The following is a 14,316-nucleotide window of genomic DNA, read 5'->3' as shown; positions in this document are numbered from 1 at the left end:
CAAGAATAAGACACCTACCACTTCCTAATCACATGCTCCTGACTTAAACAAATAAGAGCAGACACTCTAAGGAGCATTGAGTGCAGGGTGTCATAAATTTTGCCTGAAAATATGGAGGAAAGTTTTGAGTCATGGTGAAGCACGAGGCATCCTAAATACTGAAAGCAATAAAGGCCAGGGATGAAGACACTCCAAATTGCCTTGTAAATCCATTAACTTAGCAAACCTATCAAGGACTTTGTATGAGCCATTCAAAGGCGAAATTTCGATTTTATTCATGCGAGAGCCCAACTATAAATCCTTGATCCAAGTCTACCCAATATAAGCTGGCAGGTTGATCCGAAGAAGTGTGACTGAATACAAACTACCCTTTATGTGCAGGTCGACATTCCTACTTTAAATTACTTTCAGATATTTAACCTTTGTAAATAATATTATTTTTCTATTTTCTATTCTCCCCTTCTTCTTTTATATTTTATCTCTATTTTCATTTCTATGTTTTTATGTAAACGTCAATGTGGCCAGACACCAAAAAAAATTGATAACTTTTAAATAATAGGCCAGGACTGGTTAAGTATGTCTGCTTGAATCATTCTTGCCTATGACATGTTCTTATGTTGTTAGACTTATCCAACTACGTAACATGCCATATAGTTGATTGTGATGTGTTTCTTCTTGTTTTGCCTATTTTCTCTTGTTGAAGTTAAAAAAAACACACGTCCTGGTGCATTTGTTTACTACAATGCTGTTCTTTGCTGTCCTCTTGATGATACCTTCTGTTCTAACCCACGTGGATGCCTTGGGGTGCACTCTGAGGAACCTGGAAGAAAGCATCTACAGAAAAGAAGGAGATCTCCTGATTGGAGGGATAATTCCAGTCAACATTCAGTGGCAGGAGCCTGCTACTCCATTCCATGATCCAGACCAGGTTATCCGCTGCAGCACGTGAGTGCACGACTATTTCTGAACTCATATTTATCTCAGTAGTGACTGTGGCCTTTCCATTATATTTATGAGATCTAGCTGCCTATCATCAATTACAATCTGTGATTCCTTATTTAGGATTAAGTTAATGAAAATTTGATACAGTAAACATGGGAAGAGAGTATGGCCTGAAGTGGCCCTAAATGCCTTTAGTATGCAGTTAACTGATAGAATATTGACCCCCAAAATATCCCCATACACAAATGTCGAGTTATAAATATTGATGTAAAAAATATCCACATTCTATATTTGTAATGGTAAGTACAAAAATATAGAGAAAATACATATTGATGTAAAAAATATAGTTGCACAAAATTTCGATTTGAATATATGTATCAAAAATAATATAAAATATATTAAAAAATAAAATGTACATTGATATTGGTTTATTAGATTTAATATACATTTTAACAAATATAACAAATAAATGTATTTAAAAAAGTTGAAGATACGTATATAAAATGTAAAATATATATAAATATATTTACTTTAAAACAATTGATAAACTTTGTATTTTAATTTATTTTATAATTGTATATATGAAAATTTACAAATAAAAATACATAAATATCAATACACCGATAAGACACAATCTAATAAAAAAAACATTATGTTACAAATTAAAACATTTGGGGCCAGATGTACGGCCAATTAGCATGAGCAAACGAGTTAGCGACTCTTTTACGCATGCTAAAATTGGAATGGCCATGTACTAACAAAATTTTGCTAGTCGCAAATTAATTGCGACTCGCAAAAAAGTGTTTAGAGACTCGCTATTTGGAAGGGGTGTTCCCTTCCTAATAGCGACTGTCCAACCCATGAACGAATGTTTTGCAATCGCAAGACCATAGCAAGTTACCACCCTGGGACCACTTCCCCTTTGTGACAGGCTCTGAAAATATTTTTTCAGGGCAGGCAGTGTTCCCAGGTCCCACTACCTGCACTTAAAAAAAATGCAAAGACAACTTGTTTTTTTTTAAAAAAATGCATCTGTTTTCTTTTAAGGAAAATGGGCTGCATTGAAAAAACTGCTTTATTTAAAAGCAGTTCCATACATGGTGGTTTGCGGAGCCCAGCAGTCCACCATACCTGGGAGGGCATGCCATTCCCAATGGGTTCGCAAATTGCGAGCGGCTCATTAATATTCATGTGCCTCGCAATTTGCGACCCCATTGGGAATTGCAAACAGTATTATACACACTGTTGTACATCCAGTTCTCCAACTCAAAAATTGCAAGTCGCAAAATTGCTGGTAGTACATCTGTCCCCTAACTATTTAAATGTCTTTAAACTTAAATTTTCCACTTCAGTGAGTGCAACAGTAGGAAAAGTGTTGGATAGCAGAGGGGTAAAAATTACTATTCCCACTTCAATGAGTGCAACAGTAAGGAATGTGTTGGATAGTAGAGGGGTAAAAATTACTATTCCCGCTCTAGTGATTACAGCAGCAGGGGAAGTGTTGGATAGAGGAGGAATAAAACATTTCTATTCCCACTGCAGTGAGTGCAACAGTAGGGAAAGTATTGGATAGCGGAGGAATGAAAATTGACTATTCCCACTCCAGTGAGCGCAACAGTTGGGTAAGTGTTGGATAGCGGAGGGGTAAAAATTACTTTTTTCGACTCCAGCGAGTGCAACAGTAGGGAAAGTGTTGAATAGTGGAGGGATAAAAATTACTATTCCCACTCCAGTGAGTGTAAAACCAGGGAAAGTGTTGGAGAGCGTAGTGATAAAAATTACAATTCCAACTCCAGTTAGTGCAACGGTAGGGAAAGTGTTGAATAGCGCAGGAATAAACATTGACTCTTCCCACTCCAGTGAGTGCAACAGTAGGGAAAGTGTTGGATAGTGGAGGGGTAAAAATGACTATTCCCGCTCCAGTGAGTGCAACATTAGGGAAAGTGTTGGATAGTGGAGGAGTAAAAAATTATTATTCCCACTCCAGTGAGTGCAACAGTAGGGAAAGTGTTGGATAGTGGAGGAGTTAAAATTACTATTCCCACTCCAGTGAGTGCCACACTAGGGAAAGTGTTGGATCGCGGACGGGTAAAAATTTATATTCCCACTCCAGTCAGTTCAAAATTCAAACGAAAAAAAATATCACCAAAAGAAAACATTAAAAAAATTAAACTAAAAATATATAAAATATTTAAAAAATCTAAAGAATAGAAACAGAATATAATTTAAAATAAATATGACAAATACCTAGAAATATTATATTAAATAAATGTAAAAAGAATTTACAAAGAAATACCTATTTTAACCCCTCGGCTGCGCCGCCGATTTTGCGGAAGTGCGGCACTTACGCAAAACAGCTGGGGCCGCGTTGGCCATTGGCCGACGGCAGCACAAGCGAGGTAGTGCAGCCGTCGGTCAATAGCCGACGGCAGCATGGAAGGGGTTATTTAGAATATTTTTATAAACAAAAACATTCATTATTACATACATTTAATCTTTTTTGTTTCCTACCCTATAACACCACACAATTCACAACACACATCTAAATAAAAAAATATACCCCATAATTTACATAATTAACTATCAATTAAAGAAATATTATTAATTACAAAACAAATTAAAACAGATACAAATTAATTTACTCCTCAAACATTACACCTATAAAACCAAAACACGAACACAAACAAAATAAACAATTCCCCTAATTACCAATTGATGGATTTTACTGACCAACAAGCCATTATTTAATTAAACATCAATTCCTTTCCACCCTCTACCCCTATAAACCTCACAATTCACACCTAAAAATCATTACACAATTTCCATAATATATTTAAAAATAATACATTTATGTCAATGAACTACTTAATAATTAATTAAATATAAATTACTTCCTACCTTTACCACTATAAACCCCACAACTCACCTCTAGAATTAATTACACAATTACCATATTTACATTTTTAATTAATTAGCATTAATTCATAGATAAATATTAATTAATTAATAAAAAATAGATTACTTCCCACTCTTTACCCCTATAAACCCCACAACCTGTTGCTAAAAAAAAACATAATTACCATCATTAATCACCAATTACATAATTTATATTAATTACCAACCAATTAATAATTAATTAAAAATAAATGACTTTCTAAAATTAACACTATAAAGTCTAAATTAAATAAACATTATTAAATAAAAGGTAATTACTAATTTAATATAATTAAGTTATGTCCCACCCTATACCCCTATAAACGTACAAACCTCTACAGAACTAAGAAATGCAAAATTTAATGAAAATATAATTGATAACTACTAAAAATGTAACACATATATCAAAAAATAAAAACAATACTTACACAAAAAAATAGATCACATACATTTAAAATACATACTAAAATACATAACACTATTTGAAAAATCGATATTTTAAACAACTATATTTTTGCAAATGATATTAATGATATTAATGACTTCGATATTTTAAAAAATGATATTTCTTACCTTAAAGTCAATATTCTTGAATACGATATTCTTGCTGTCAATATTTCTGTAAATACAACAGGTGATGGACCGAATGTGGATCAATGTCACACACTCATCCCAGTCCAAAGATCTGGGCCCAAATAGTTACACATATGCCAGAAAGGTCCTGAATTACAGCTAAGGGAGACAAGCAGGAGCCAGGCTGGAAGTTAAAATCCATTAATCAGCCCCTAATTCATTATTGTCAGTTGGGGCAGGGCAGGTGTTGTAACTAATTTTGCAACAATGAAAGCACTTAGCAAGTGCAAAAGATCACTAATCAGGGCGCACTAAGGAAGCAGGTGCCAGCTAAAAAAATATTCTGTGACACATTAATCAGCCCCAAATTAATTCAGGTCACTTGAGGCAGGGAAGGTGTGCTTTGCTTTGCCGAAAATAATGTACACTGGACAACCAGAGGGTGTGGTGATGAAACAGAGGGTGGCATGGGTGGGCCAGAGGGTGGCATGAGTAGTCAGAGAGTGGCAGTGGTGACAGAGAGTGGCAGTGATGAAGAAGAGTGTCCCAAACAGGCTGGACACGTAGAAACAACAAGTTCGCGAAACTTGCGACCCGACAGGTAAGTTCGCAATTTGCGAAAGTGTACAAAACCCTCGCGAACTGGCAGAAACACATGCGAACACAAAAAAAAAAAAAATCCGCAAATTCGCGGGAATTTGCGGATTTTGCGGATTGCGAATCCGCAAATCCGCAAAATTCGCGAACGCGAGATCCGCAAAATTCGCTCATGCTTAGCCCAGACGTGGGTCCCAGGCACTCCACACCACTTGGAGTCAAGCTAGCCGGGCTGATGAGAGGTGTTACCTCGAAACCGGTCCGGTCCTCGGATGCTTAATTCCGTTCTGGGAAGGACATGGCTTTTGTAGTTCGGACTGGACTGTTCCCATGGGGCAACAGGGTCAGAGCTGATTTGCATATCGCCATTGTTTAACCCAGGGTGGTGTGGAGTGCAAAAAAACGATGGATTTGGGCCCAGATCTTTTGACTGGGGGAATGTGTGACATTGATCCACATTCGGTCCATCACTTGTTGTTTTTGCAATTGCCGCCCTAAGTGCGCTGGGGATGCCCAGACGTGGGTCCCAGGCACTCCACACCACTTGGAGTCAAGCTAGCCGGGCTGATGAGAGGTGTTACCTCGAAACCGGTCCGGTCCTCGGATGCTTGATTCCGTTCTGGGAAGGACATGGCTTTTGTAGTTCGGACTGGACTGTTCCCATGGGGCAACAGGGTCAGAGCTGATTTGCATATCGCCATTGTCTAACCCAGGGTGGTGTGGAGTGCAAAAAAACGATGGATTTGGGCCCAGATCTTTTGACTGGGGGAATGTGTGACATTGATCCACATTCGGTCCATCACTTGTTGTTTTTGCAATTGCCGCCCTAACTGCGCAGGGGATGCCCAGACGTGGGTCCCAGGCACTCCCCACACCACTTGGAGTCAAGCTAGCCGGGCTGATGAGAGGTGTTACCTCGAAACCGGTCCGGTCCTCGGATGCTTGATTCCGTTCTGGGAAGGACATGGCTTTTGTAGTTCGGACTGGACTGTTCCCATGGGGCACAGGGTCAGAGCTGATTTGCATATCGCCATTGTCTAACCCAGGGTGGTGTGGAGTGCAAAAAAACGATGGATTTGGGCCCAGATCTTTTGACTGGGGGAATGTGTGACATTGATCCACATTCGGTCCATCACTTGTTGTTTTTGTCAATATTTCTGTGTCACAATATTTCCAACTCGATATTTGTGCAAGTCAACATTTGCAACTCGATATTCTGCCTGCATACCTGTTAATCATGTTATGTTATGCTATGTTATATATAGTGAACAACTCCTGATTACTATTCTAAGGTTCTTTACATGTGCTGACGGTAGGGGAATGGGTACGAACTTCCAATGCCCGGTGGAGTCTCACAACGAGGTGTCTTTGCCAAAGATTATCTCGCATGTGTTGAGCTTGAGGCAGGGGTTTTCATCCATATGGTGACTTCAGCCTTACAGGTGGAGGAAATGTTCCTGGTGTTTGATGTCTTGTTAGAGGGCGAGAGTATGAGCTTAGTGTGGTCAGCGTAAGATATGATGTTAATTCCATGGGTTTTGATGATGCTGGTGAGTGGGGTCATGTAGGTGTTAAACAGAGCAGGGCATGGTGCAGATCCCTGTGGAAATCCACAGATGAGGTGATTGGGACCAGACTGAATGACTTATTGCAGCCAGTCAGGAAGGAGCAAGTCTGTGGGACTTGGATGCCAGCTTTGTGCAGTCGTTAGATAAGGATAGGGAAGAAGACAATGTAAAAAGCTGTAGAAAGATCCATCAGGATGAGTGCCACCTCTATCCGTGATCATCTGGACTTAATCCATGGCAGCAATAAGGGTTGTGTCTGTACTGTGGTTGGGCCTGAATCCGGATTGAGCACAGTTGAGGAGGTGGTTGTTAGTGAGGTGAGAAGCTGTTTTTTTTTTGCATCACCTTTACTGTTACTTTAACCAGGTAGAGGAGGGCCTGATGAGGGTTTCTTGAGGAGGGGAAGGGCTGTGGCATGTTTCCAGGCATCCGAGTAGGTGGCTATGATCAATGAGTCATTCAGTATTGAGGTCAATGCTACGCTGATGGGTCCAGTCCAGTTACATTCTCAAGTGATTAAGTTGACCAACTGCTATATCACTAGGAAGATAATCGATAAATATATGATAAGATACATACTACTACCACTTATAATTTCTAAATAAGCCCAATATTTTTGCTTTAGAGAGCCCAAGAACAACCAATGAAAGCCAGGTCAGCAGGCATGACAACACCTCTCTGCTCAGTGGAACAAGCTGAACATTGTGACCTGCTGGGTGCTGAATTTTCCCTGGATACCCTTGAAGAAATATTTCATGGATCTAAAGACAGAGAGAGATCAGAATATAGTGGAGCATAACATCAGACAAGAACAATTAGTCACACCTTTCATGGAACCTCAAAGATATACTAACTACAAACAACAATCAGAAATTCCTTAATCAGAGTTGTAAATGACATAAGTGTCAACATTATTGTTGGCTGGGTTTCATTTTCCATGCACTAAGGATGCTTAAAATCACGAGGCTGACTAATGTATGGGAAAGTTGAAGTATAGATGAAATATGTGTTAGGGGTATCCATTAGCCAGTCAGTCAAGAACTTTATTTCGATCACTATAGATCATCAAAGTAAATCGTAAAATAATACAAGTACAAACAAACAGTACAAATAAGACATAACATTATAAATAAACATTCGAAGTCTAGCTACAGTCGTAGTACAGGTCAGTCAAAGTGCATCAGTGGTTGAACACAAGAGAAAGATTAATATGAAAGCAGAATAATTAAAGTAAAATTACATAATTTTTTTATTAAAAAATTATATCATAAAAACCTTAAAAGGAGAAGGACATATATTAGTAATTAAGTTAATTTAAAATAGCACATGGCCCCCAATAAAACCTTAGCGGGCCACTATAAAATGTGGTACACACTAGGAGCTAGAGCCTAGAAGCAATCAGTAGAGTACTCAAATTGCCTGATCCACATAGCCATTAACCCCTTCCATGCTCATGACGAGCTCAGCTCGTCATGCAGCACAGTGCTCCTGTGCTCATGACGAGCTGAGCTCGTCATGATTGCATTGTTTTCTAGTCCAGAGTTGTGGAGTGCTTTGTGAGCGTGGTTGAGGAGCTTGAAGGTGATCCTGTTGTTGATGGGGAGCCAGTGAAGGTCTCTGAGGTGGGGGGTGATGTGGCTGCACCAGGGGAGGTTGAGGATCAGGCAGGCCGAGGCGTCCTGGGTGCGTTGTAGTCGCTGTAGGTGTTTGGTCGGGATTCCTGCATAGAGTGTGTTGCCATAGTCCAGTCGCCTGCTGATAGGGCTTGGCTCACCGTTCTTCTGGTTTCGATCGGGATCCACTTGTAGATCCTGCAAAGCATGCGGAGGGTGTTGTAGCAGGAGGAGGAGATGGCGCTGACCTGCTTGGACATGGAGAGGGAGGAGTCGAGGATGAATCCCAAGTTGCGTGCGTGGTCCGCGGGTGTCGGTGCTGTTCCTAGTGTTGCCGGTGGTCCGCGGGTGTCGGTGCTGTTCCTAGTGTTGCCGGCCACCAGGAGTCGTCCCAGGCAGACGGGGTAGGGCTGAGGATGAGGACTACCGTCTTGTCCGAGTTCAGCTTCAGACAGATGTTCAGGTCGTGTTGGCGGGCCACTTGTGCGAGGGGGGCCATGTAGATGTTGAACAGCATCGAGCTGAGGGATGAGCCCTGGGGTACGCCACTGATGAGGTTGTTAGCTTTGGATCAGTAGGGTGGGAGGCGGACACTCTGGGTTCTGTCGGAGAGGAAGGAATTGGTCCAGTCCAGGGCTTTCTCCCGAATTCCGGATCCTTGGAGGCGTGTTCTTAGTTTGTGGTTGCAGACCGTGTCGAAGGCGGCTGACAGATCCAGGAGGATGAGGGCTGAGGTTTCGCCGTTGTCTAGTTGGCGCCGGATGTCGTCTGTGGTGGCAATGAGGGCTGTCTTGGTGCTGTGGTTCCGTCTGAATCCGGATTGCCACATTCAACACATGTTTGTCACATGCCCTGAACTCACATTATTTTGGCATAAAGTAGAACAAATATTGATACAAAAATTGGGGATAGAAACTCCACTAACTGTCATGGAAATATTGATGGGGGCAGGGACTCGAGAGGTGGTAAAGAAGATCTTTTAACAATATTGGTGGTCTGTGCAAGATTGACAATAGCTCGAGTATGGATATTATCCTCGAAGGCTCCTACAGTTATGGATTGGTGGGTTTTAGTCAGGAAAATACATGACATGGAGGAAGCACTAGCTAAGATAAAATGTGATAAAGCTATTCCTAAATTCAACTCAATTTGGGGTCTATTGTATTAATATGCAAAAGGAAATTTTGTGTGTTTTTGTTTCTTCGCTATCCTTTAGTGGTTTTCCCAAATGTCTAAATAGGATATATATGCGGTGTTTTGTCTGTTTAGCATGCTCTCTAGCATGGATGTGGTTAAAAACTTGGCTGTACAAAATATAATCATACATGTTGTGTTAGACTGCAATATTCTATAAGCATCCTTGTACCTTCTTACTCCCAAATTTCAGCAAAGGGGAGCAATCCATTTAATTCTAGATTGGTGGTACAAGGGACAAAACAATAAAACGCGTTCAGGTGACTCAGGTAGCCCTTTGCAACAGGGGCAGTATTCTTCAACACTCTCTCCTGCTCTACACTAGTTTTTTAAAAACTATTTACAGGTAGGTAACCATACAAAACTGTAGGTATAGTTTCCTTGCTAGCGGTGGTTCAATTTTGTCAAATGAGGGCTCTAATAGCGATGTCTGTTTAAAATTCATAAAAACAATCAAAAGTGATCCCTTGCAATTCATTATCAAATCAGTTTCAACTAAGCCCCAATATTCTGCTTTAAGATAGGATTTGTTAATCTGACTAAAGGTTTCTGGTTCACTCCAATGACCAACCAATCCTAGCTTTAGTAGAAAGTTCTTGACTGTGAGCATCCAAGAAATCTTGTCCACACAAGATGTTGTCATTAGTTCACGGACACCCAAGAAACAAGTGCTGCAGTAGACCATAACCTGTGCCAAAACGTGTGTATCCGCAGGGCAATCTTGTGTGCAATTCTCTTCTGGCCAAAACACTGGGAGATTCACCAGAGATCTGGGAGATTCACCAGAGATCTAAGATATTTTTGTTCAGTGACTGAGAGATTACTGATTTTTGAGCAGCCCCAGAGCTCTGCACCATACATGGTCGCACCTAGAGCTTTAACGTTATAGATCTCAAGTGCTGGTGTAATTTTTCTAGCTATAGTTTTCTTGTAAATGTTCAATATGCTTGCCATTTGAGGAACCAGTGTTAACTGCGCTTTGGTAACTCGTGGAACCCATCTCCTATTATGTGTGAGTTTGATACCCAGAAAATCAAACTCTGGCACTAGTTCTAGTGGGTCACCCCCACATACAGACGCTTCTTGCACCTGGTTTTAGACTAGGTGAAAAAAGCATATATTTGGTTTTAGAACTATTTAACTCCAGCCCCCGCCTAAGACAGAATGCCTGAAAATCATCTAACAACTGTTGAAGCCTTTGCAGTGACTTTGAAATGAGCAGGGTATCATCCGCAAAAAGGAGAACAGGGGCCCATTTTCCTCTTATTTTTGGGGCATCACAGCCATCCCTGCTCAGATAGCCGACAAAATCACTGATAAACAGAGTAAACAGGGTTGTTGCTAATACACACCCCTGCCTTACTCCCTTTTCAATATGGACCACCTCTGTTAGAGCCCCACTTTCGCCCCACCTTACTTGTGCCAGAGTGTTGGCATAGAGTCTAATTAAAATATTGGGAAGGGGGTCTGGCACTCCCATATTTTCTAGGACTTCCCACAATTTTGCTCTCGGTACAATGTCAAAAGCGGCACGCAAATCCACAAAGGCAACATATCATTTGCCCTTGCGGATAGGCACTTCCCTCCAAAAATTACATGTAAAGCGGAAGATTTGGTCTAGGGTGCTCACTTGTGCCCTAAAACCAGCCTGCCACTCGGAGATAATATTCTCCTCTCTAATCCAATCTTGAAGGTGGGCAAGGTCCTGTTTACAAAAGATTTTTTGTAGTGAGTCAATACAGCTAATAGGCCTATAGTTCATGGGAAGTGCACGGCCCCCCTTCTTAAAGATAGGGACTATCTCTGCCAATTTCCATGATTGGTGTATTTCCATGCCTGAAAGGATACTATTAGAGAGTAAGTTGATATATGGTCCCCAAGTTTTTACATCTTCTTTATATAGATCATTAGGTATCCTACCAGGTCACGGGGCACGTACCAAAACACAAGAGCTAATTTCTATTTTGCTGAGTGAAAATTGCAGATAATTCAGCAAAATGTGGTTCCCACTCACAACTATAGTGTCTCAGTCATTTTCCAACCTATGATTGTCTGAGTACAAGTGACTGAAGTGTGCAACCCACTCCTCTGGTTGAATATAAAAGTCAAGTACAGAGTTGTTCACCCTGGAGACAAGAGCTACTCTTTTCCAAAAGTCTCTAGTGTCCCTATTTGCCAAGTCATCATGCAGATCCGACCTTATTGAATCTTCCCACACCCTTTTTGCATTAATATTTGCAACCCAATGATGTGCTCTAGATTTGGAGATCTGCACCTGTGACTTAGATTGAATGGCAGCCAGAAGCTCACCTTTTGCACTCTACAGACATTATTCTACCAGGACTCAGTTCAAGAACACATTTTCTTCTTGCTTGCCCAGGACATCCCTTATTATCACTCCTAGTCTCTCATGTGTAAGTGACATCTTTTCATTTATCACTGTGGTGGGGAGTGTGGATAGGTGATGATAATAAGCCTTAGCAATTCCCTTGATATATTTAATACCACAGGATTTTAAGCTACCCAGTTCCATTTAATAGATCTCTAATTGTTCATAGGCTGGAGTTCCCCAATGTCACAGTAACCCCTGTTTCCAAGGTGTGGTGTCTTTTTGAAACTCAATGATAAACTAAGGATGTTGGGATCACTATCTTGTTGATCGATCACTTTCATGTCCATTGTGGCAGGCCATAACTCAACTTGGACTAGGAAGTAGTCAATTCTACTGCACCCACCTGGTCTATTAAAAGTAGCTTTGCCCTGGCGGTCTGAGGTACACCTGCCATTAGTGGCTCTAAGATTGTACTCAAGAGTTAAAGCCAGCAGCTGTCCAGCTTTTGGTGTCCATCATACTTTGGGCAATCCTAAATGGCGTATTCCCCATTGGTTGTCCAAGTCGGTCGTTAGATTGTGAGGGGCTGCCGCAATTGGCTCGAAAGTTGTACTGAGAACTTGTGCCATCAAAAGAAAGTCTCATGTTTCATTATTTCTACCCTGTACTCTGTTATAGACATTAATTAATTGTACAGACAAACCAGAGGGCAACAGAAGTCTAAGGGCTAAAATATCCTTGAGCTGCAGGGCATAGTGATAATGGTGCAACATAACACAGTCATGATTCAGATACCCAATCCCCCTGAGGGCCTTCCCTTTGTACTCTTAGTTGCTTCAATACAAAAGGATGTGTACCCATTTCTATAGAGTGGTTAGAGACACCAGGGGTCCCATTAGGATGTCGGGCGGATTGCCCTGCCGCTTTGTAAATGCAAATGCTGAAATTCATTTTTTGCATTGTGGCGGGCGGTGCAGAGAGCACCGACCGCCACAATGCTAAAAATGCAGGATGTGCCCACCACTGTGGCGGGCACATCCTAATACCCCCCACGGGACCCCTGATGGGACATGTCCTAGCCATTGCTCTAGTCTCTGTCACATAGTAACATCTTTACACACACACACCCTTTTGAGACACAGCCTCCGTCATGGCTACACACCATTCTTTGACCTGATCTGCTCTTTTTTGTAATATGTATTGTGAATAGGGGTTCGAGCAGACAGGTCGTTAAATATTTCCCCTTGACCCTCCTTACCGTTTATGTTTCAAGAGTTTAGCCAAGCCAGCTGCATTCCATGACGCAATCCTCACCCCATGCTCCAGGATTGATTCTGCCTTGTGTAGGATAGAGATAACTTCTGAGATACTGACATTTAACATATTATTAAATACTTTTATTATTCCTCCTTGTATAAGTAGGCAGTTACAAGGCTGCCCAGAACCGGACTCTAAGTTACTCGAAAGTTCCCCTTCTGGTAGGGTAATAGACAACAGATTATCCACCCCATATTTTCACATACACCCACAATGCCAGGGAACCTGTGATTCAGTCACTGTTGTTTTCCACTAACAGCTCTAGTTTCTACACCCAGTCCCCTGTCTGTCAGCACACACTGAGGTCTCAGAAGGTCAATTGGGGTACCAAATTTAAGCTGGACGACAGTGTGTGCACTTGAAATTGCTCATGCTTCTACCGCCCAAAAGTCCCTCCACTATGTCATGGCTCACAAAAGAGAACAGGATTAGACTTTGTGTTCCTTCGAGAGTTGCAAACCTTTCCACATTTGAAATATCGCTCCTGAATATTGAATAGCAGCATCTGGTTTTGCGAAACCAATAGATAACTTTGTTTAGCAAGGACTCTTTATCTTCCCTTGACCCAACTGGCAGCTTTGGAACATGGGTTAAATATACAACCCCCCGATCACAACCTCCCAATGGCCCTCCATTGATTTGTGGCCATGGACAAGCCAAGGGGGGTGCGTGAGTCCCCTGTTGCCCCCTCCTCTGCTTCTTGCTTACTGCCCCCTTTTCCCCTGGGAATCTCTCCCCATACAGCTTCCTTGAGGGAAGCCGTACATTAATATTTTCCATACCATGCAATTTTTTGTGTGGGACTGGATGGGGCGGAACACCTGTGGCTAAAGGGGGACAATCTTGATATAGGGGGTCAGTAGAAGGATAAGCCTTAACACTTTTCACACCCACCCCCTCTCTCCCATAATTGCACCGGTAGTTGTTGGTATACCTTCCAGCACAGTTTCCAAAAATATCAAGAAGAACTTTAACTTGTTTTTTTTACTCTTTAATCAATCAATCAATCAATCAATCAAAGCATTTGTAAGGCGCACTACTCACTCGTGAGGGTCTCAAGACGCTGGGGGTAGGAGGTGCTGCTACTGCTCAAAAAGCCAGGTCTTGAGGAGTCTTCTTGAGGACAGCAGGTCTTGAGTCTGCCGTAGGTGATTGGGGAGGGTGTTCCAGATCTTGGCATCGAGGTGGGAGAATGATCTGCCGCCGGAGGTTGCTCTTCGGATGCAGGGGACTTCCATCAAACTCT

At 41.5% G+C, this 14,316-nt stretch overlaps 1 protein-coding gene across 1 annotated transcript in view; it reads left to right on the top strand.

Annotated features, from left to right (window-relative positions):
* Positions 1-742: 742 nt before the first annotated feature.
* The window catches only part of LOC147678447 (extracellular calcium-sensing receptor-like), a 43,522-nt gene continuing 29,948 nt past the window's right edge, over positions 743-14,316 (top strand). Inside the window, exon 1 of the mRNA XM_086945633.1 lies at positions 743-945. Coding sequence (XP_086801759.1) covers positions 743-945 — 203 coding nt within the window. The remainder of the gene's footprint in view (positions 946-14,316) is intronic.

The sequence above is a fragment of the Lissotriton vulgaris genome, chromosome 12 (genome assembly GCF_964263255.1).
Source record: "Lissotriton vulgaris chromosome 12, aLisVul1.2, whole genome shotgun sequence".
NCBI classification, from domain to species: domain Eukaryota; kingdom Metazoa; phylum Chordata; class Amphibia; order Caudata; family Salamandridae; genus Lissotriton; species Lissotriton vulgaris.
The sequence above is the reverse complement of the archived record's forward strand: the minus strand, read 5'-3'. Positions and strand labels throughout refer to the sequence as shown.